General features: G+C 38.5%; 6 protein-coding genes across 7 annotated transcripts; 2 read left to right on the forward strand and 4 right to left on the reverse strand.

Annotated features, from left to right (window-relative positions):
• The first annotated feature begins 14 nt into the window (after positions 1-14).
• On the forward strand, positions 15-1,265 carry LOC113674312 (melanocyte-stimulating hormone receptor-like). Its single transcript, XM_027190797.2, has one exon. The coding sequence runs from the start codon at positions 158-160 to the stop codon at positions 1,127-1,129; it is 972 nt and encodes a 323-aa protein (XP_027046598.2). The 5' UTR covers positions 15-157; the 3' UTR covers positions 1,130-1,265.
• A 4,178-nt stretch (positions 1,266-5,443) lies between these two features.
• Positions 5,444-6,698, reverse strand: LOC113674311 (histamine H2 receptor). The gene is given in 1 exon segment (XM_027190796.2): positions 5,444-6,698. A coding segment is annotated over 1 exon segment (975 nt). The 5' UTR covers positions 6,564-6,698; the 3' UTR covers positions 5,444-5,588.
• A 3,320-nt stretch (positions 6,699-10,018) lies between these two features.
• LOC149048292 (uncharacterized) lies at positions 10,019-12,373 on the forward strand. 2 transcript variants are annotated; one of them, XM_089199755.1, is made up of 3 exons: positions 10,019-10,268; positions 11,527-11,604; positions 11,937-12,373. In XM_089199755.1, exons 2-3 carry the CDS (start codon positions 11,530-11,532, stop codon positions 12,219-12,221), a joined length of 360 nt encoding a protein of 119 aa, XP_089055881.1. In that variant the 5' UTR covers positions 10,019-10,268; positions 11,527-11,529; the 3' UTR covers positions 12,222-12,373. The 2 variants fall into 2 exon arrangements, with proteins under 2 accessions (XP_089055881.1, XP_089055880.1); XM_089199754.1 differs by having other exon boundaries at positions 10,019-10,240.
• Positions 12,374-17,684: 5,311 nt separating this feature from the next.
• On the reverse strand, positions 17,685-18,732 carry LOC149048293 (melanocyte-stimulating hormone receptor-like). The gene has a single exon (XM_089199753.1). The coding sequence runs from the start codon at positions 18,730-18,732 to the stop codon at positions 17,830-17,832; it is 903 nt and encodes a 300-aa protein (XP_089055879.1). The 3' UTR covers positions 17,685-17,829.
• Positions 18,733-19,044: 312 nt separating this feature from the next.
• On the reverse strand, positions 19,045-21,569 carry LOC113674301 (trace amine-associated receptor 365-like). Its single transcript, XM_027190786.2, has 2 exons — positions 21,397-21,569; positions 19,045-20,804 (listed from the first exon to the last, which is right to left on the reverse strand). The coding sequence occupies exons 1-2, from the start codon at positions 21,398-21,400 to the stop codon at positions 20,005-20,007; spliced, it is 804 nt and encodes a 267-aa protein (XP_027046587.2). The 5' UTR covers positions 21,401-21,569; the 3' UTR covers positions 19,045-20,004.
• Positions 21,570-21,964: 395 nt separating this feature from the next.
• On the reverse strand, positions 21,965-23,293 carry LOC149048294 (melanocyte-stimulating hormone receptor-like). The gene has a single exon (XM_089199752.1). It carries the CDS (start codon positions 23,073-23,075, stop codon positions 22,140-22,142), a length of 936 nt encoding a protein of 311 aa, XP_089055878.1. The 5' UTR covers positions 23,076-23,293; the 3' UTR covers positions 21,965-22,139.
• Positions 23,294-24,349: the final 1,056 nt, after the last annotated feature.

The following is a 24,349-nucleotide window of genomic DNA, read 5'->3' on the forward strand; positions in this document are numbered from 1 at the left end:
TCGTTTCTAATCACGTGTTTTTAAATCGAGTGCTCAAAGTGAATTCCTTCCCAAGTGAAACTGATATAAAAAATTGTGCTTTCGAAACCATGAAGCCATATTGTCGTGGGAGCAGTATGATCCATTTGAGATCACTGGTATCACATATTCGTCAACCATGAATTCCACCGATGAGATAACATGTTTCTTCATGGAAGTATATTGGACAAGGACAGTACACGATGTCACAGTGAGTGTCATATCATGTCTATTTAGCAGCGTCTTTGCACTGTCTGCAGTATTTGGAAATGGAATCGTCATGCTCGTAATCTGGAAGAAACGAGAACTTCATTCGCCATCGTTCGCTCTGTTATTTTTCTTAGCATCGTCTGATTTTCTTGTGGGATTTGTTGGCCAGCCCTCATTCGTTGCCTTCAAGGTAGCGGAGAGTCTCAAAAAATTCAACGCGTATTGTAACTTGCGAATGATTGAGTTCTTTTGTGGATGGATAACTTCGAGTGTGTCCTTTATCATCCTCGGTGCAGCTTCTGTCGACCGACTCCTCGCCTTAACGCTTCACTTGCGATACAAAAGCACGATCACAGTGTGCCGCATTACGATAGCCATGATAGCAGTGTGGGTTCTTTGCTGTATTGTCACTATTTTGAAGTTTTGGGTTCGAAACTGGGTCATCATTCCGGTTTCTTTTGTTGTTGTGAATATTTTTTCATCCACATTTTGCACGTGGAAGATATATCAAATTGCACGAAGACATCAAAGCCAAATAAATAGCCAAATTAAAAAAATAGATGACTTGAGAAACGTACGAAACAGGTCACAAAACAACCCAGTTGATGCTTTTAAATGTAAAAAATCAGCCACTACCGTAATTTATCTTTATGGTATTATGCTGATGTTTTATCTCCCATTTATTGCAGTCAGTGCTGTAGAAGCGATTCAAGGCTATACGTGGTCGATAAAAATCGCTTATGATTATGCTACAACGATTGTATTCATAAACTCGTCGGTAAATCCTTTTATTTACTGCTGGAGAAATTCGCAAGTACGCCGAGCCATAAAAAGCTATTTGAGAAAGCTGAGTTTTCGTGATAATTCAGGTACAGCTGGGGGAACTGTACATTCTAATTAAAATTAAACATGATTCAGTTTGATGACTGCTGACTATAGATGCTTAGCCTACCTACATTAATGATTTAAATAACTATATGATTATTGGTACAGATTAATTTTTTGGTCGGAATAGGAAAATAAAAACTTGTTAAGCTTTAGCCTAAGAGATGTTTGCCTCATTATATGTTCCATTTGGACATTTATCAGTCGTTCTAAAGATAAACAGTACGTCCGACACTGGACTGATTGCCGCCAACTTCAACTTTTTGATCTGTCTGAGTTTAATCAATTTACTCTTTGTGTACCATGTTTATTTTCACATGTTTATCTTTTATATAAAATCAGGTGAGAATGCTCCCTTGGTTATCTAAGAGGTAACAAAGACGAGTAGCGATATATTCTGCAACTCTTTTTATATTCGATCTCTTTAGCAAATGTTTGATAACCAGTGGAGCGACGTTTCAATGTTCTTTCAATGGAACTTCAAGTTGCGATGACCGCATAGGAAATATGACAAGTCTGTCACCACTATACACTCCGCCTGTCACCATTCAACATTAGCAAAATGTCAGTTATTATCCTTTTATGAAAAAATTAAAACATTGATAACAATCGATAAACTGCCATTCTATAAAAAACTGTCCATTGTCACAGTGGCTTATTCCTAACAGTCAATTGTCAGAGATAACACCTCCTTGAGACTTTCCTATTTTTTTATGATCATTTTCCTGTAGTATAACGTCTGCGTGCTGGTGTCAACAAAAACTGTGTGTTAATATACAGTTTTAATTGCGGGACCGTTTGAATTCGAATAAGTGTTTTAAAATTTACCGTGTTCAAAGACTTTGAAAATTTACCGTGGATATCAATGTGACCGTCAAAGCTCTCAAATTAACCAGTCACAGCCAGAAGCATCTGTTCGCCGTCTTTTTATCTTCCTCGTAAACGTTAGACGCGTTAGAGAGTCTATCTATCGCTTATCCACGTCCGTCAGAACCATCAGCCTAACCGTTAAAAGTAACTGATAGGGGAGACATGGAAGGGGTTAAGGACTTTGATCATTACGGTGTTAAATCGGGTAGGGTTTGGAAAAGAACTAGGAATATGCATTCACGTGTTCATCTTTTCAACTATTGACAGAAAGTAGAGGAACACAATTGAAATTGGCAAAATATTTCATTCGAACAGCAATGTGGAAGTCAATTTTTAGCCCTCGTCTTCTGGACTGATGCAAAACTCAAATATGTAAGAAAGAAAGAGCCCTGAGTAACGCAAACTATGTGGAACTTGCAGACACAATATGTGGAGCTGGGCTTGGAATGGAAATCAAAATGACATATAAGCGTAAAATAGGGTCAGTATAGGTCAGGGTAAAATAGAGTCAGTATTTGGAAATCATGCGGCAGTGATAGTTGCTCAAATGCGCGTGCAATTACATGGGTGATGTTGATTCTTCTGTAGTCTGTCTTTCCCTTGGGAACGTCAACCTTGTGAATGGGGGTTACGTGAGCTCTTTTCTACGATGAGGGCCAAGTACTGAACGTCAGGGACAAGTTCCAGATCCTGCACATTAAACGTGTAAAAATTTCCGCGTGGTCTCTCCACACCTAGAACGGTATGAGGTCCGGTCCAGTGGCGGTTTTCTTCAGGTGCTGCAAACAGTTCCATAACAAATCAAAACAATCACAAAATTCTCGAACGTGCTCGGTTATCACCAGTTCGATTTGAGCACCAAGAGGACAATGTACGAGTCATGCTTGTAATTGGACAGTGTCATACATGTTGACACGTCATGCCTATGTCAGTGGACAGTACCTGCGCTGTTGTTGTGCATTTTGCCGAGTTATCTGTTGCTCAGTTTCATGAAAACGTATCACCTGCTTGATTTCTCAAATTTTTTCATAGTTGAGCCGGATTAATTGATAAAAGGACTTCTTGTCGTCCAATTCTGTCTTTTATTATACTCGTATTTATTAAATTGGACACCCGCTACGCGGCTGTCCGATTTTGTTATTCGTTCGTATGATTACAGACCAAATTCGATTTCACTGAGTCCTATTAACATTATTCATAGATTACTGATTTTAACGATTGACTCATTAACTTTAGTACATTTAGTAATTAGTACAAGTGCACCTCAAAACTTTGCAATGAATCTGGGAATCCAAACTGAAGTCAAAATGATATCAGCTTTTACCTTTATCTACTCTACTTCCCTCCTTTCTAACTTACTTTTTATTCCATGATTCTGTCTGTTGATTTGACGCTCGTGCGTGCAAGCGATATGAAAAACTTTATCTGAGCAAAACGCAGGTGTTTTAGTTGCCGATTAATGAACAAAAAACACCGATAATGATTCAGTTTCGCATCCAAAACTTAAATAAAGTTGCGATTGAGCAACCAGCCAAATTGCTATCAATGTAATAACCACACGTCGAACTGTAATGACGTTTTTGTATTGTCTGAAGAGAATTTGTGAAAAAATACTTAGTGGTTGGTATGACGCGGCGTTTCGACTCGGCCTAGAGACTCATCAGATACTTTTCGTGAATATCAAGCGAACTCGTCGACAGCGCGCTCAAAGTCCCGTTTGTGAATTCAAGGTGTCAGCAGTCTGGCCCTCTATCGCAGAGAGATTCCCAACCGCACGTTCACGAGTTACAATATATTCAATGAAAATTTTAGAATTACAGCGAGATGTCGGTTGGAGAGAAAGAGGGCACCGTGTGAAGCTCCATATAATTAACATAGCAATGCCTTCTCCTAATATTGCAGTCAATGTAACCAGAGCGTACAAATCACATATATAAAACGAAACATCCAGTTATTTCTAGCCCGTCAAAATTACCTTTAAATTCAAAGAAAAACATGTCAAGTTGTTTTTACTCACAGTCGATATAGACTTGTTGACCATTCAGTACCACTTTGCAGAAGTGTGAAAGGTTTTTGAAGTGGCCTTTTGTGAGTCAAATTATATGCTTGGGTAATCAAAATTTCTGGCCACTTAAAGAAATGTTACAAATTAAAAAGTAGATCTACTTATGCAAGTCACATTAGGCGCCTCAGTACACTATGCACCTGCAAATACAATAGATATAAATATTCACAGACGGGCTTTCGTCGATGCCACATAAAAATTTGAGCGACATGTTTTTCCGTAAATTTCGTCCAATTTAATCAGTTCCAATCGACTGTTTGAATATCTGATTCATTGCCAGAGGTCCTATTAAGCCTTTCCTAAACATCAAAAAGAATTCTGGGGCTTTCGCAAGATGAAAAAGATAGGGCAACATGAAAACGGATAAATATATATTTTTGTTATTAGTATATGGGCAAATAAGGGCAGATGTCTGAGAATGTTGGTCTTTTGTAGTTATTCCCTTTTTTCCGCCTGACAAAAACTTGAAACTTTGCAATGTCAACATTAAATAAATTCAAAGACCGCTTGCTTCTTTTAAGTCTATCAAAGAACAAAATTTCCAAATATATAAAGACCTGGGCCCAGTTGTATAAAGGGCGCAGAATGCTATCCGGAGGATAATGAATCGCTATCCAGCGGATGAGTGATGGCAAACCGTACAGCGTTATCCACCGGATAGATATTATCCTACAGATAGCGTTTCCCGACCTTCGAACAACCGGGGCCTGATTAGTGATATGTTATAGCACATGAGGGGAATCGATAAAATTCAGTCACAAAACTAATCAAGGCTGATACTTATTGTATTTCTCAGTTCTTCGAACTGACAGTTTGAAATCATAGTGAATGGCGTCTTCTTGTAAACAAACAACGTTTTTTATTTTCATCCTGGCCCCGAAGGGTGGATAACGCTATACACTGGATAAATCACTATCCGTTAAATAGCACAATATGTTTTGTGAAACACTTATCCGCTGGATAGCGATTTATCCGTTGGATAGAGTTATTCGCCCATCGAACAAACAGGGCCTGAGTTCTGGCATGCTGCTGGTAACCCGAATGGACCTCTAGTCTATAAAAGATAACTGTGCCATTTTATTGTGGGGAAGTAATGGCTTTTCCTTGACTTCCCAGATGCGCTAATGTGCCAACGATATCTGTGACGATCGATGTTCTGAAAGTAGAGAAAAAATAATAATAAAGAATGATCTGTTATGAGCTCCAATTGCTCAACTGAGAGGGTAGCAAAGAAACCGAAAGTAATTTTGAGTATCAATGCAAAACAGATCTCAACGATAATATCACTTTTTTTTTTATCAGTTATTTATTTACACACTTATTTATTCATTTTACACATACATCTTTTGTTTAATCATAGTATAGTACGAAAAAAGTCAGGGAAACTGCGAAATATTGCTGTAAATAAGCTGTAAATCCATACTCTCCAATAGGAAACTATTTCCAAAATGCCATAAGCAGTTTTCGACGTGACATATCTCTAACTCTTACTCAGTTAAATGGAAAGCAAAAGGAAACTACTTTCAATTTTACGAAAATTTTAAGATCTTTCAGAACTGGCCGCCAAACCAACAAGGTGAATACAGCAGGATGATGCAATTCTTGGGCAAATTAATCTCCCGAAAAACCTTTTAATGCCGTTTCGTATTTGTTTCATTCTCCAGCAGTAGATAACGGGATTGACGGACGAGTTTATGAAAACGATCAACGAAGCCCACTCGTAAGCGACTTTAACTAAATTTGTTTTTCCTTTGATAATTTCCACAGCCATAACGGCAAAGAAAGGAATATATAACATCAACATCAAGCCGAAAATATAAATTACTGTCAGGGCAGACTTTTTACATTTACGTACGTTAAAGTCCCCCGCCAAGGACGGGTTAAGTGTTATTGCAACGTTCTGTTCCTTAATGCGCCGCTCGTGTCTTCGCGCAATTCGAAAAATTTTACCAGTACAAAACGCAATTACTACAGCAGCCGATAAATTAGTACAAACTGCGATAATGATCCAGTTTTGCACCCAAAATTTCAATATGGTCACAATGGAGCAAACCAGCCAAACAACGATCACTGCTATTATCACACGTTGTACTGTGATGATGTTTTTGTAACGCAAATGGAGGATTAAAGCGAGTAGTCTGTCGACAGAGATGGCACTAAGTGTAATAAAAGACACACCAGAAGTTATCCACCCAGAAAAAAACTGAATCAGTCGCAAGTTACAATACGCGCTGAAATATCAGAGGCTCTCCGCAATCTTGAAAGCAACGAAGAATGGCTGGCCAACCAATCCGACAAGAAAATCTGACGCGGCCAAGAGCAGCAGCAAAACCAAAGATGGCGAATGTAGCTCCCGTGTGCTCCATATTACAAAGATGACAATACCATTTCCCGAGATCGCAGTCAATGCGAGCAGAGCGCACAAAACGCATAAGACAACACTTGCAAATGTTTCTTTTTCGCCCTGTTCCCATCCAGTATAAAAGAAAAAGCACGTAAAGTTGGTCGCAGTCATGACAAACTAGAAGTCTATGAGGAGTCACCCCAGTTTTAAGCTTTTTCTATTGCTCCTGCTTCAGAAAATTAAACTCTAGCATTCATCAAATTTTAGGCTCATTTGCCAATGAGCAATGCAGAAGGTATATTTGTTCCTGCCTTGAGCTCCCCGTCTCAGAAAATTAGGCGGCGAAAAAACAATTAAACTGTTTACTGTGCTAACGAGCTTTTTCAATGGCGCCATATTAAACGCAAATTTCAAATATACTTGTTCTAATATATCTTCATTTGAAAACTCGCCCCATTCAATCAACTTTCATTCGGTTTTGCATGCATGGCAATCTTTCTTATGTCCTCATTTTTTAAATTGCGAGATTTTCCAAGCAGCACATTCACCTGTGTTGAAAATACAAATGAAACTGGTTCAAACTCAGTAACCATTGATATTCTTGCGAGTATCTGGAAAGACGGGCAGCTGTCTCCGAATATATTAATGAAGCCATTTCAATTCGTCTTCAATTTACCTTAGACAAAAATTGGATCAACAAATGGGCCATTAAAAGGATTTTTACAATATCGAAGTTGAATGAATTGAGAAACCCTTTAGTTTTTTTCATGGGAGAAGCTTAACATAGAGAGTTTCTAGAAAGTTCCAGGAAGCTTGGTAATCCCATGTGAATGAAGAAGCATTTTAATTGAACGATGTGGAGTTTCTGAAATATTCCATAATACTATAATGATGAATATAGTAATTCTGCAAGCTCCTGGAACCTTCTAGAATGCTATATGTGTAAAAGAACAAAATTACCTAGGCGATTGTCTAGATCTTGATGACTCAGAAACACAGACTCAAATCAAAGGCCTCCCAACGAGCAAGATTTCCTATATTTAAGACTCTCCTCAACCTTCATGTGCATGTGGGAAGTACTTTTCCGAATCAAATGTCAATCAAAACAGCACACGCTGTTATTACGTAACTAGACAAACCGAAGGAAATGGAACAAAGCACGTACAAGATTAAGCGATTTTCATCTTTTATCTTGAGTTCTGAAAAAAAACTTGATATGCATCTATCGCTTTTTTCGTTGAAAATAGTTATCAAAATGGTCTTCTTTAACTGGAGTTTGTTTTTGGGAAAAGAAGAAATAAAAAATATTTACCGCTCACTGTGCTTGCTATTCCCGGATTCTCCAAAATTTAACTTTTGCACATGCACACGTTACACTCAGGTGTCGATGGGTTAAAGCAATTCTTAGTTACCTCCAATATCCATAATAAGGAGCTTGGGCCCCTCTTGACAAAATAGCAGACACGTACAACCACGCGAGACTCTTGAGTCAACTGATCGTTGTACGCAGTATTTTCCACTTCTCCCCTAACGACTATTGTGGCTTATTTAAAAGTGCTTCTCTCATAAATCCATCATCTTCCCGGAAGGTTCATCAGTCTAGATCTAAGAATTCCAGAACCTAAATTTCGTCCCCACGAACGCACTTTATAATCAATGATCATTCCTTGCATAAGAACAGTTTAGAGGGGCTTGCTCGAAAGCCTCATAGTTCCCAAATCCGGTCTGGGCTCTAACAATGATTACCTATGCTAATTTTAATTTCACTTGGTTAATTTCCTTATTTTATTGCAGTTCTACTCTTGTAGACTTTTTTTTTTTCATACAAAAAGGCATTCCGCGTTTTAAGATATTCCGTCATTCCGCGTCTTACGATATTCCGCCATCCGCTCATCCACCGTTCCACGGTTCTATCAGTTCTGTTGAATAACTCAAGGTAAATGTAGCGGCTCAATTTGGGCATAAGTCGTTGATTCAAACAGCAAATTGCTATTTTTTCAAAGAAAAAATCCTCAATCCCCTATGATGAGCAGGTCATATCTATTAAGAAATGTCTGCAAGAAAAAGTTTTGATTTTATTTTATGCATCGGTGGATGCCACTGTGAAATTATTTTGAGATGTTTATCATCAGCAACGGGAAACATCGGGTCAAAATTGGGTCAAGATCGGAATATTCGATCGTTACACTCACTCACTCACCTACTTACTAATCCCGAAAGCAAATATGGCTACACCTCCCATAGGAGGCAGAGGCCACAAAAAAAAGAAAGTTCTTTCTTGGTTTTCAGTTGTTTGCATCATTAGTGACTGAAACTTCGCCCTAATATTATTACGATGGCGTGATGCTTCCCCATGAAGTTTCCATCGGTCGCTCAGCGGTAGTACTACATGTAAAACCTAGTTGCAATATAACATGGGCACTCAGCTCGAGTCCACAGTAGATTCAGTTTTTAAGAAGGTGCGCCCTTTCAATAGTTACCTTGCTAAGCATAGTTAGATAAATAAGTTAGTTGTAAGGGACATTTTTTGTGTTGGTTAGATTATTCAAAATTATTCGCATGCATACAGCGAAGAGAAAACTTATTTGAAAGTCGACGAGAGAGCAACACAGACGATCTCCATTGTTTTAATACCTTTTCACCTGTACAAAATAAGGTCACATGTAGGCATGTCCTGCATAAGCACTCACAAACATTGATCTCCTGTCCATTTTTTTATAGGTTACGCCTGGTGACTCGAGGATAACAACACTAAAGATCACTCACGAAAAAATTCACGAAAACGGGTCAACCGCCGAGTTACCTCATGCAACTTAAAAGATTGAATACACAACCTACAAATCTACAGGAGATTTTATCGATTATCTTACAGAACTGTGCTTGCTGCCCCATATAGAACTTCGTTACGAAGAATGTGAGCTAACCCCATTCCCCAACCCCCCCCCCCCCCCCTCGAAAAAATTAACAAAGAAACAAGTCACGGATAGAAGATATGACTACTTCATCTTTTCTACAGGAACTAGAGCAGGGTAACCAAGCATGCTTGCCCCAGGGGTAGCTTATCAATGTTTGACGCATTTCCGGGGTAAATCACAAGAACACAAAAGGTACTTTGGAGTGTTACACAATAACCAGTTCTTAGCTTTGCAATATTTGACGCATTTCCGGGGTAAATCAAAAGAACACAAAAAGTTACTTTGGAGTGTTACACAATAACCAGTTCTTAGCTTTGCCATGATATTTGACGCATTTCCAAAGACACATATTATGGCCGCCACAAAATATTTGAATCAAATCGTGCAAAATCGTTCGATCTACGGTGAATGTTGAAGTTTGCCAAAATCGTTGTTTCCGCTGTGTGAAACTTTAATTGTGATGAGATCGAGTCACAGACAGGTTCACCGGTAGCTTGAGTGTCATGAAGCTACTTTATAACATAGCTAGTAAATTTGTGTAATCAAATTCAATTGCGCGAGCGTGCTTCATATTCCTATTGTGCACGCTCATGGCGTCAGCAAACAAATCCCCCGAGAAAAAAAAATTTCCATCGGGTTGGAAATGTTATAAAACAATTGGTTCATACGTCAGCTGTGTGTTCATCGAGATATGAAGCACTTGGGAAGTTTGGAGAGCACTCAAGAACGCATCTTTCGTGCTCTCCAAACTTCCCGCGTGCTTCATATCTCGATGGACGCACGCTGACAAATGAACCAATTGTTAATTTGCGGTTGGTAAATATTGTTTTTTATTACAGGTTAGTCAAGTTTTAATTTCCAGTGAGGCTTGCACTTGTCCCACAATCGCAAGGTTAATGTCAGTAGATGCACGCTGAAGAGACTGAAGGACTGGTAAGATATTTAACAAATTTTGTTGCGGGTATGTTGTCTTCACCCTTTACTACAACACCACCATCTACGCGCATATATTTCAAGAGCATCGGCGTTGAAATTGACCCCGATGTAAATAACTTGATAAGAACAACCAAATCGAGACCAAGGATAAAAAGCATTTTCACTCACGCCCGACATTCTCATCGGGCTAAACCGCGGAGAAACATGTTGTAGAACTTCGCTGACTCGAACTCTAAAGGGAAACAGTCTCTCCTTTCACGCGAATTCCGTCGGGCGAGTAATGAACAAGTCTGTGAAATACAAAAAAAATGATGTTCGCGCACCCTGCAGTGCGGAACTTTGGGAGTGAGGTACACGAAAAGTCTCTTACTCTCATAGTTCGCAGCGCGCTGACAGCGATCAAAACTTTTTTTCAAAGATTTTTTTAACGGTATCCGGTCAATTTGCCACCACAACAAACTCGCCACCACTGAAAGTCAAATCGCCTTCGGTGGCGATTGACTTTTTCGTTATGTGTAGCCTGTCGTATGAAACTTGCATTAATTGAAAGCTAAAATGAAGTAGTGTATTGAAGAAGATTGTGATAAGTTTGCGTAGAGCGAACCCAGAGTGATTTTCGCCGAGTGATATTCGCTTAGTGATTTTCGTCGATGTTTATGTTTATATGAAACTTAAATCAAATAAAGACGTAGAAGTAGCAGTATTTTGCGAAGTTTACAGAAACGGATTTAGCGTCATTTCTTTGTTGAAAGCCGCACAAAGAATGTGGACGTGACAGTACAGTAATTTATGACGTCGATTTAGCGTCTGTTTTGTGCGATTAGCAAATAGAAATTTAACAGCTTTCTTGCCTAATAAGTTTTGTCTAACTCCGCTCTTGTATGACGCTTTTTTTTTAATTAAATAGTTCTTTTACTGTTAATGAATCTTTTTGCGTGATATCGTGAAGTTCGGCCGTCTATAGGTACTAATGACTAGTTTTGTCCTCACAAACACAATTCGTAAACAAACCTAATGAAACTTATATCAAATGAAAGCATAGATTCTGAAGTTTTACTCATCCTTTTAGTTTTGATGATGCGAAATTGAGAGTGTGCGCAAAATTTTGCTCAAAGCGAGTTGGCGTCCTCTTGAAATCGGTCACTTTGAATTCATTAAAATAATAAGTAGTATTCAAATTTTCGATCAACATCGTTGCAGAAGGAAATGAACCGTCTTGGCACCAAGACCGGCTATGTAAAGAATGTAACAGTTCATTTTGTTTTTTGTTTTTTTTTTTACAGATTATGGACGTTAATTTGCAATCGGGTAGTGACAAAGACAACGAATCTGTTATTGAAACACCAATGACATTACATGAGGTACATGGAAGGGAGGAGGGTATTATTTCATTCCTAAAATTGATATTTTACTTGTTTACGCCAACTGGCTTTTTGCTGGTAAGTAGCTATGGCTTAGTGAAAAAGTGGGATGGAAAAATGGGCACGAAGATCAGACTTTCGCTGCCATTTTTCTCGAAAAGCGCTTAGCGTCATTCGCTGTAATGTAGCTCGAGTAGTTCGATGATCTATAACCTGGAACAGGATATTACCTGTGGAGGCGTTAGGCTTTATAAGGAACGTATAATTTCGGTACTAAGGACGGCTCTTCCGGTCCACGTAGAGATGTTCAAATTTTGTTTGTGTTCTGACAGGCGAGGGCTCCTCGTGAGGAATACTGTGACGAACCCAGAAAGGAACCGAAATTCTGCAAGTTCATGAACGATACCAAGTATACCGTGATGATAATTGATAAGGATGGGACTCGATCCTTGAATCCCGGTGAATCAACAACAAACTACGACATCCCTGGCTTCGATGTGATTCTTGCCCTGAAGCTACGGAAGAAAGACGCTAGAATCGATTTCCCATCGTGCAGATTTAATGACTCAACTCAAAAAATTAGTCAGATCTTTGCAAATGAAATAAAGGAAAATTAACTCAAGATGTCCGCGGAGAGAAGTTGGTAGCTTATAATTTTTTTTTTTTAAATGCCAAAAAAGGTTTTTTGTTGTAATGGGACTTCTGCTTCAGGTGTATGTAATTAAAAGATCACAGAATCTATGAGGACGACTCGTAGAATGATGCCTAATCATGTTTACTCCTTTGATCGCAACTATGAACTAACCGCCAGGATTAACCTCCGCTAGCAGCCATAAGAAATAAAATGTTTCAAGCTAAAATTTCCTGCACTACACCTCACAGAGAGAATGTTACAGCCTCTCGACTCCGCTCTTGACTCTATTTCTTGTTACGCAATAGACAACTAGAATAAAACAAGATAGCTTTCGCCTCCGCAATCAGATAGAGGTACCTGTGTCCGACACCGTCACTGACGTTGCTTAAACTGACAAAGTTTACTGGGGATATTCAAGCCTTGTCCGGCCATTTTAGGGGCGAATCACAGTGGAGCGTACGCAAACTTCTAAAAAATCACGAGTATATGCCTCTCAAATTCTTTTCCCGATGAGACCTGCCACGGTAGAAAATAGCCACTTGAGTAAGTTTGGTCTTCCATAGTTTTTTTTTTGGAAAAGAAAAGAATGCGGAATGGGAAATACTCAACGATAAAGTCATAGATAATTTAGTAGTATTGGCAACATAAGCCTCCTTTTTAGAAATTCAATGCAATTCGTTGGCTAAGAACTTATAAAAAGGCACTACTGTGCTGGGCAGTCCAATTATGAAATCGATTGAGATTCCTAACAAGCATATACTGCTCTCAAGAAGTTCGAAAGAACTCCTCTGTAGTAATCATGAGAAACATTTTGAATAGAGGCATTTTTTTTTTCGAGATTGTATGAAGGTGGCTAGCGTTTGGCCACAGGCTTAACTAGAAGTAGGAAATGCTTACGACGTAACTTTATGCAATTTGGGGAAGTTTAAATTATTTAAATAACCGTATTTATAAGGTCATAAGTTTCGAAACGAGCGACTATTAACATCGGGTCAAAATCGTGTGAAGTTCGGCATTCTATTGTTACTTCGCCTCACTGACTCATTTCGACGTCTTACGTGGCTTTGCCATAGCCACAACAAATTACTCCTACATGCAGGCATAAGTTCTGTCGCACTTTATAACCAACTTGATATTGATATTCGGAGGACAATTAGACTCAATGATAGCTGTCATTCCTGTCAATAATCATGATATTGATGATGACAACAATGATGATGCAAAATGATGACTACAGAGAGTGATATTAGTGAGTGCGGCACGTAATAATAATTTTTCTCACAACAAAGACACCAGCTGCGGTTTTCCAGTGTCATAATCTGCCGGGTAAATTACAGTCATAAACTCCATCCATGTAGACGACCTCGGGACTGCAAGATATGTATCCAATCAACTTCCACCTTCAAGACATCTATATTCGTCATTATGGATGCTATATTACAGACTTTAAGTAATTCGCATATATGCAGTTGATAAAAGAGTTTTAGATCCACATTTGGACTGTTCACCGCAAACGTCAAACTGCGGTCAGCGGTTTGTGGTTAGAGGTTAGAAGTTTCAAGACTTTCAGCTTTTTAGATCGACGTCGGATTTCACCTGAAAAAAATCAACATGAGCACAGCCATCTTGAATTACACAAAGGATGGAGGTCCTTTCTTTCAAACACAAAATCTGGCCGAAAATTGGTTTACTATAGCGTTCCAGAGGAATGGTTATAAACAAAAGACTTCACTTCACATAAATTTATGGAACATGCGCCAGAATTTTTGAACAGAAAGACAAAAAGTGTCAAGGGAGTTCAACTAACTGAAACTGCCTTGCCCGAAGTTCAAACGTGGACGGCAAACGGCGAACGTGACCGCTGGAGTCTGGTCACGTGACTCCTAGACGTATTCAAGAACAAACGTGGATCTTTAACTATCATTATCATCAGGTAATTTAGTGTTAACAACTGGGTTGAAAACGTAAATTAGCCACCGTAAAGGGTAAAAAAGCTGACGTTTCGAGCGTTAGCCCTTCGCCTAATCGCTCTGACGAAGGGCTAACGCTCGAAACGTCAGCTTTTTTACCCTTTACGGTGGCTAATTTACGTTTTCAACCCAGTTGTTAACACTAAATTATCTGCTATACTCTCCCACCGATGCAGCACCACAGTTTCTTTAGAAACTTACCCCTTTATTCAATTATTATTATCATCATTTCAATTCCCATCATTGGCAACACATCTATTGTTATTATTATCAATATTGTTATTGAAGAATTTAGATATATGAAATTCTAAATTCTTCATTCACTTGGATGTTTATTTGTACCCAATTCATTGACCAGCTCCCAGTTGGCTTGTTAGCTCAATTGGTAGAGCGCTGCACCGGTATCGCAGAGGTCATGGGTTCAAATCCCGTACGGGCCTGAATTTTTTTCAGGTCCTATTTACAACTACTAGTTTTAGTAGTGTTCTTAGCTGCGAGAATATTGTTATTGTTATCATCATTATTGACAGGAAGGACAGCTATCATTTAGTTTACTTGTCTTCCGAATTTCTATATCGAGTTTATTACGAAACGCTTCAAGTGTTGTTATAAAGTGGGACAGGTATTACAAAGTACGACACAAGAAATCCGACAGGTGTACAAATCAAATCGTACGAAGAGTTGAACACAACAAAACTCATACGATCTACAGATAGATCACTCGAAAATGCCTTCGGTCCGCCATTAAGCCTAATTACCTCAGACAAAGAGCATGGAACGGACAAGAACGTAAAACAGGGGCAGAAATTAGAGCGCGCATTAAAAAAATTACCGATTATGATTTAAGTGCCTCCCTTTGCCTAAATCTCCTCACAAAGCAACAAAGCAATTATAAGCTACTGAAAAGAACTAGACTAACGAGCAGTCCCTCCTTTTCGGCGAAGTCCGTCACTCGAGTAAAAAAAAACAAAGATTTGCCTCCACTACTCAACCGGGCACACAAAGTGTTGATATCTGGGTGTGTTGGCCAGCCAAGGGTTTACTATAATTACAATTGAAGGAAACTGAATGCCCCAAAGCCGGACAAGAAAACCCCTAAAAAACCAGCAGGTGGAAACCCCCAACCAAGGCAGTGGTGCCACCCTCGGGGTTTTATGGCATGCAATGAATAACATGATATACACAACTAGATAACAGTTAATTAAAGATGTGTGTGAGTACAGTTCTGTGTAAAATCTGATGTGAACCTGACAGAATTTTAGGAAAAAAGACAAAATAACTAAATAAATTTAAACGAAAGCTAGCAACTTACACAGTGAAGACTGACCGTAGAATGCCTCGCTCTAATGAAGACCTCAAATTACAAACTGCAATCCCAATACTCTCCGTGCACCTCGCACTAACCCCTAGTCCTCCGATACGTGCCGGCAAAATATTAATTTAAGCTAATGACGATTATCACAAATTACAATAAATGAAAAAAAAAATCAATGTTAGCGCACCGTGGGGAGCTCTTGGTGTGACGTCGATGCACCCCGGGAGCTCAATGGGTAAAGGGGCCTCGAAAAGTAGGGACCACAGACTTAGGCTCAAGACCATGCGCATTTTCAGGCGTCACATTTTAGTCACAATGTATGAGTTGCCAGTAATCGGATCCTTGTGTTTGCGCACAGGAATCTGGGATCCCCACGGGGCAAACATTGCAACTCGCTAGAAGGAAATGTATGGCAAAAGGTTGTTCCGACGTCCAAAAAAAGAGAGTTTAGCGAGATTATCGCTTTTTCACCGCTCTTTTATTAGAAATGAATTTGGGTAATGCTGATACAAGGGAAGTGTAAGTTTGTGTGAAAAACCATGAAATATGTAGTAAAATCTACCGATTATCTTGTCTCCATCAGCCAGGTTTATTGTGAATTTGACATTGCGTAATAGTCTCGAAATTTAGAAAAACTAACCATAAATTGCCAAGGAAAACCTCAACAAAGCCTTTTCAGTTTTTTGGACGGGTGTTAAGTCTTCTTCTAGCTTTTTACTACAAAAGAGCCCTAAAAAAGCTACCTTGAGGCAGCAGGAGATTGAAATGGGTGCTTGAGCACTAAATATTATTGTGGTACATTAAAGTGATAAAACACCTACACTGCTCCTTTTTGTGATCAGTGAGAACAAATCAGCATTGATAGTCGGCTCAAAACTGAACCTTTCCTTCTGCGACGATGAGCGATGCACAACTAATGATATGTCCACAGTTTCTCCCTAAGTTCCCGTGATCTTTCTTTCCTGACAAGATCCTTCAAGAAGTTCGAGAAGAAAAGTTGCAGCTCAAAGACTTCCGGATTTTTTTCACACAAACTATCGCTTGACCTAGGGATGTACTCATATTTTTCATCGCTTATTTTATCCTTTCAAAGAGCAACAGCTCGATAAAAATAATATCCGTCTCCGCTGACGACGACTTCTCTCCTTTGAGGAGTTATATTTTCAAACGTCGTAATTTGTTTATTAAATACGTTAAAAAGTGCGAAAACAGGTTGTACATATATAAATACAACTGAAAAGACTTAAATGAGTTATTTCCTGGCGATTTATGGCTATTTTGTAATATTTCGAGACCATTGTGCGATGACGATTTCACAATAGACCTTACGCAAGGAAAGAAGTTTTTCAGTATTTTTCATAACATATTTCGTGGTAATTCGAATAAAAACTTGCACTTCCCTCTTATCAACATTATTCTTATCCATTAATGACAAAATTGCAGCGAAAAATCCGTAATCTCTCGGCAAAATCGCTTTTTTGGACGTCCAAACAACATTTCGCCATTACGTTTTTTTCCAGCGAGTAACCATGTTTGCCCCATGGCGATCCCAGAAATCTGTGCGCAAACGCAAGGATCCGATTACTGGCAACTCATTCATTTATAAACTAATGCACATGGTCGCGGAGGCTTAAAAGTTCGACAAATATTTGTCTACTTTTGTTTTCTACCATGCTTTCGAATTCTGTCGTAAATTTGTTCTGTTGCTGAAGACATTCTGTTGCTAAAGAAAGTATTGCGCATGTTTAGGATTTCCTCTTTTGTGTGGCGTTTCACTTGCAACGTTGCAAAAATTTTAGAATGTAAGAGCCCTCAGTCTTTTATGGTCAAGAAGATGAAAAGGCATTGAATTTAAAGTATTCCGCTGAGTCAATATTTGACTCTGTTTCTTTATTTCTGCACAGTGCATTTGGCTTATTGTTGGAACATAAATACTCCATCGCGATGGAGAGACTGTTCTGGTGTACTTTGATATAATCGTAGCATTTTCTAACACCTTTCCACCAAGTGAATGTATTGAGTATTCTCTTGCTTTTCCCGTTGTAATAAAATTGTCGCACTTTGTGATAACACTTGTCACGCTTTGTGATGACACTTGTCACACTCTTTGATAACACTTGTCACACTCTTCGATAACACTTGTCGCACTTTATAATAAACGTGGTATAAATGGTCGGGGCTGACCTAATGAGAACCACCATCCCTGCCAATAACGACAACGATAAAAACTTGAATTGGCCGCTGAAAAGAGATTCGAGAGCTGACGTCTCAGTTGATAAAACCACATGATCCTGTAATAACTAGTTTTATTGCTCTCCTATAGATCTTCTCAGTGTATTTCTAACAGCATGGCGTATCTCCTTAATTCTCCAACAGTAAACCAGTGGATTCAAACAGGAGTTCACGAAAACGATAGTTGTTGCGTAGTCATAAGCAATCTTTACCTTTAACGTGTATCCAAAAAGTGTCTCCAAGAACATTGTCACACAAAATGGAAAATAGAAAAGCAGGAATAAACCATAAACGCATACTACAGTTACAGCAGATTTTCTACATTTGAGCATGTTTACCGTGGAGAGTTGGGCACTCTCCTGTTGCTGTTTTATCTGACGCTGGTGTTTGCGAACGATCCAAAAAATTTTCAAGGAACTTACTACTGTAACCAGAAACGAAAGAAGTATTGCGACCAAGGGAAAAAAAATCCATTTTTTTATCCAAAATCTTAAGATGACAACAGTTACGTTTCCAATCAACAAAAAGATAGCGACTTTCAGTACCCGAGAACCGGTCACAATTGAACTGTACCGTAAATGTAAGGTCAAAGCAAGAAGTCGATCAATGGAGACAGCGCTCAAAGTGAACAAAGACACCCCAACTGTTATCCAACCAGATATGTTTTGAGTCATTCTCAGGATGCAATAAGCTCTGAAGTTATGCAAAAGTTCTGCGATCTGATAAGCCACGAACAACGGCTGACAAATCAGTCCGACCAATAGATCGGAGGCAGAGAGACAAAGCAAAAGCATAAAGGACGGCGAATGAAGTTCTGGAGTCTTCCAAATGACATTAAGAATGATTGTATTTCCTGTAGATGTTAGTAGGGAAAACACTGCATTAAAAATACATGTAAAAATACTCGTAATAAAGGTATCTCTAGTTTGTTCCAAGTTTAAGTCCAAAATGGAACATCGTAGATTGGTTCTGTTCATGTTGAAGATAAAAAATAGAACTCAGTGATGAGATTTGGAACATGCTGAACGGAAACATCAAACACATCGAATCTAATTTTCATTATTCATAAGTACGCGCTTCATTCAACAGTAGGACACCTGAATAAATGCATTTGACAGCTTAGTTTGCTTAATAAGAATACATTCAAAATGACACGGTGGGAACTGAAAATTGAAATTTATGGCCGTTCAGATTGGAACAATTCAGGGACGTGCAATTAGAAAATTTACTAACCTTTCTCATTAATGAAATTATTAATTCATTCCCAATTTATTTTGAACTCAAAGAGGTAAGAGATATGGACACTTTATTTTTGACATTGTGAGCCGGAAACTAACAATTGCTGTTATTAACAGTGAAGGGAACGCTCTTTCAAAAACACCCACTTAAAAAAATTTAATCATAGAGCAGGAAAACTTTGCGAACGTTATGTTAATGCTTATTCAGAATGGATGAAATTATTCATATCACGAAAATGGCTATGAATGTCTACCGACGAAAGCAAAACCTATTCTATTAGTGACAACAGACCCTGGGAGACAAATTATAGAATAGTTGAGATTATTATCTTTGGCAATTGAGTTGGGTGAAAATTATGAATGACTAGTAGTATTCTAAATTTAAATACAAAATTGCGATGAATAGTAATTCGATATGAACCCTCGCTGGTCTTGTTTAGAGACCATAGTCGAAAGGGTTTTCATCAGTCTTCTTCAGCAAACTTTACGTCATGAAGGCAAACACATCACCATGACTGTTGATTTTTAAATATGACAACTTCGTTTTTACCCAATAATAGCTTCCAGCTTTGGGACAAATTTTTTGTATTTTTGTCGTTCGGTTTCTACTTAATTAAATACGTCAATAGCAGCTTCTCAGCGACACGTTATTAAGAATCATGATGATTGCTGCGCGTTACTTCGAACGTGAACATAACTTTTTCCGTGTGAGATGTTCCTGTCAAAGTTACTTATGTGGGTGAAACTCATAGGATGGCCATGACACGAGTTCCCTCTTAGGAATGACGCAGCAACAAAAACAGCATTAAATGTCGGACATGCGCAAGTGGATTATTGTTCGGTAAAGTCAAATCTTGATAATCAGCGAAGTCAGTGGAAATGAGTTTGCGCCTAATCCAAATATCTGACAACCGGCACGTTTATTTTTGAAAAAGTTACTTTGCTTCCTTACAGAAAAAAAAAAAAAAGAAAGAAAGAAAGAAAGAAGGAGAAAAATAAGAAAAATTAAAATTACTTTGACGGCAATTCCCCCTGATATTTTCCCGAGTTTCCCTTGAGAGCAGTTTTAACAGCATGGCGTATCTCCTTAATTCTCCAGCAGTAAAGAAATGGATTCAAACTGGAGTTAACAAATACAGCAGTTGTAGTGTAGTCATAGGCAATCTTCACCTTTAGGGTGTACCCAAATAGTGCCTCTGCGAACAAGGTCGAGCAAAATGGAACATAGAAAAAAAGGAACAAGCCATATATATAGAGTGCAGTCACGGCAGATCTTCTACATTTGAGTGCATTCACTGTGTTCATTTGGATGTTTCGTTGCTGCTGTTTTATCTGTCGCTGGTGCTTGCGAACAATTTGTACTATCTGGAACGTGCTTGCAGCTGTAACCAGAAATGAAATCAGTAACACCACTAAAGGAATGATGATCCAATTTCTTATCCAAACCTTTAACAAAACCGCAGTTATACAACCTGTCCAGAGAAAACACGCGACAAAAAGCACACGGTGAACAGTCACAATTGTCCTGTATCTTAGATGAAGAGTCAAAGCAAGAAGTCGATCAACGGAGACACAGCTCAAAATCAGCAAAGATACACCAGCCGTTGTCCAGCTAGATATATTTTGAGTCATTCTCAGGATGCAGTAAGCTCCGTAGTTATCTGAAAGCTCTGCGATCTGATAAGCCACATAAAACGGCTGACAAATCAGTCCGACCAGGAGATCGGAGGCAGAAAGACAAAGCAAAAGCATAAAGGACGGCGAATGAAGCTCCTGAGTTTTCCAGATGACACGAAGAATGATAAAATTCCCTGTAGATGTGATTAATGAAAACACCGCGTTAAAAATACAAGTGAGGATACTTGCAGTTATGGTTTCTTTGCTTTTTTCCAAGTTAATATCCAAAAAGAAACAATTTGAATACGTTTTGTTCATGACGAGGGCGAACGTGACACTGATACAAGCTGGGACTTCACAAGAAAAATATGAAGCTATATAATGATAGAAATACATAATTCATACACACGTCTTGCAATTAGTAGTTATACAACTCAGAAAGTGACGATCAAAATATTTGTTTTTGTAAATGGTAAAAACATCACTAAGGAACAAATACTTCTTGAAAATGTCGACTTTTCTTCGGCACGGAAACAATTCTGGCAGTTGAAATTGGACAGACCTAGCGCTTCATCAAAAAGAGAACAACTGAGCTTTTTTTCAAATTATGTATTTTCGTATATGAAATGAGAACGACTGAATGTCAGCCAATACCGTGGAAAGCAAACAATTTTTCGGTTAACTTTACATTTCCTGCGTTACGCTGCCCAGAAAGAAAATAATTTACAGCCTTTCGACTCTGCTTTTTTACTCTGCCATCTCGTTATTCAATTAACTACTCCTTACCCATTAATTATCAGTCGACCGTTTTTGACTCGGGAATCAAATATACGCGCCTGTGTATGTGTGACAGCATCGGTGACGTTTTCTATGAATTCACCGATATACATACGTGTAGTTGTCATGGCTGTCCGGGCCTTCAGCGAAGGATGCGTCGAAGATGAAATGAAAACCAGTTTAAGTGGAGAGACCCTGACCTAAAGCTTTTCATTGACAAGGACTACAATTTTTGAATGAAATATTCAAGACTTGTCAACTTCAAAGACAAAAGGCGAATACAAACTATTACGTAATCCCAACTACGTCTCTCTTGTTTCTTTTCTTTTTTCTTTTCTTTATTATGAAAATAATAAATTAAGCAACCTTTTTCCCTGGTTTTTCCTTTTCGAAAAAGAAAACCTAAATGATCGCATCAGAGATAATCTAGTTGCGTTGGAAACGCTAAAAAGCGGCTGTAACTGAGTTCCTAACAAAGGTTTTGACCAAGAACATATGATAGAGACGAAGCTTTTTCAAAACGTGATATAGGCGAACTGATAAGGGCCAGAAAAAGAGCAGTGTTTATCAATTTATTTATTTCTATAATAATTTATTTTTCTTTCCTTTAATTTTTTTCTTTTTATCAGTTTTTTATTTATTAAGTCTATTTACTTCAAGACTTGAATATGTTCACATCATCTCTGTAAAGAGTAATTAAGGCGTAAAGTGTTGATCTTCACAAAACATCTATGTGTTTTATCAGGACTTTATCAACTGACGGAATGGATTTTATTGGATGAAGCTTTTCTTTTAAATAACGTCTTAATGCGAAGTCGAATCTGTTCCATTCTCCAACAGTAGATAACGGGATTTACTGAAGAGTTTATAAAAACAAGCAGTGAGGCCCACTCGTAAGCGATTTTAACTACCTTTTCATTGCCTTTGATCATTTCCATGGCCATCACGACGAGGAAAGGAAGATAAAACATCAACATCCAGCTAAAGACATAAATTACTGTCGTGGCAGACTTTTTACATGCACGAATGTTAATATCCTTCGTTCGGATTGAGCAACTAGTTACTATATTATTTTGTCCAGTGATTTGACGTTCGTGCCCTCGAGCGATACGAAAAATTTTACCTGTGCAAAAGGCAGTTGTTGTTATGGCCGATAATTTACCAATAATCGCAATAATGATCCAGTTTTGCACCCAAAGCTTTAGTGTGGTTGCCACCGAGCAAACCAGCCAAACGATTATTATTGCGGTTATCACACGTCGGACTGTAATGATGCTTTTGTATCGCAAGTGAAGATGTAAAGCGAGAAGTCTGTCGACAGAGATGCCACTAACAGTTATAAAGGACACGCTAGAACTTATCCACCCACAAAAGAACTGAATCAGTCGCAGATTACAATACGCGCTGAAAGATTCGAGGCTCTCCGCTATCTTGTAAGCAACGAAGGATGGCTGTCCAACCAATCCCACAAGAAGATCAGACATGGCCAAGCAAAACAACAAAATGAAAGATGGTGAATGAAGCTCTTGTGTTTTCCATATAATGAACAATACGATGCCATTTCCTGATATGGCAGTTATTGCAAACAGCGCGCATAAAATACACAACACCACACTTGCTATTTTTTCTTCTTCATCTAGCTCCCATTTAACTTCAAAGAAAAAACATGTTAAGTTGGCTGTAAACATGGCGAATCCGCCCGCGTCGCTATCGAGTCAGAGACCACTTGGCAAGGCTTAGCTGTAAATGAATGGCAAATTTGTACCTTGGGTTTGGACCTCCTAGTAATAAATCTTTTTGTTTCAGTCGAGTTCGGTACCTTATGTTGATCAATATTTCGGTGCGATGTCATTTTCGCCGCCCTGGACCATTGTGCGCCTGCATAGGCCCCTGGCGCCTGTAAATAAATACCTTTCATCTGACACCGAAAAAACATCTGTATCACCCCATATTAGCATTCAAAATATATGTTGCCTGTCGAGTTTCCTTTCAATTAGATTATGTATTCGGTTGTTAATTTGCAATATACCGTCCACTGAAGAGCTCAAAGGTTCTGATAACCTATTCCGTCGTTATTAAACATTTACAGGTATGAAAAAAATGAAACTTTCATTTAACTGATGTTATTTTTATCGAGCATTTAGGCAGGTGTCTGAGGATATTTCAACAAAACTTGGACAAGTTATCTATTTACTCTATATGCCTAACAACTGAGCAAACAAACTACAGAAATAGGGTGAAGCTGAATAAATTCAAGCCCGCTTGTCGCTTTGAGTTTCTTTGAAAAAGAGTAAGTGGAAAAGAAAAATAAACCTTTTTCGCCGTTGGGTGCAGTTATTATTTTAGAATCAAACCTTTCTTGATGGTAAAACCCTTTTAGTTTCGTGAAATACTTATAGACACGGGTTGCAAGAGGGAATTTGAGAATTTAAGACACGAAACTGTGAAGTTGTTTCATTTCTCTTTTCAATGTATGTTTTCCTTTACATTTATCATTCATGTACGTAACTAAATTTACATTGCTATTATAGTTTCTCTTACAAAAAAGAAATAAAACCTTGTAAGTAGGGAAAAGCATTGGGGCCAGTAGAAGGTTAAATATTTGTGCATTTACAAAAATATACAGACAGTTCAAATTGGATCGGCAGGTACGTTTTATCAAAGCGTTATCAAACAATGAAAAAGAATCTCCAGGTTTCAAATATACCTTGTGGGAAGTTTGGAGAGCACGAAAGTTGCCCCAGAGTTTCCAAAGGCTTGCAGAGAGCAACTCTAGTTTTTTGAAAGCTCCGGAAACTTCCCAAGTGCTTCACATTTGGATGAATGCACTGCTGACGTATGGGACATCGTTTACTAACAATTTCGAGACGGCCTCTCAACACAATTGTTTCAATGTGGTAGTCTCAATAATCATAACTTTTAAGAAACACAGCGAGTGATAAACCTATAATAATTCATCTGT

This window comes from Pocillopora damicornis, chromosome 3 (genome assembly GCF_964200805.1).
Source record: "Pocillopora damicornis chromosome 3, jaPocDami1.2, whole genome shotgun sequence".
Lineage (NCBI taxonomy): Eukaryota > Metazoa > Cnidaria > Anthozoa > Scleractinia > Pocilloporidae > Pocillopora > Pocillopora damicornis.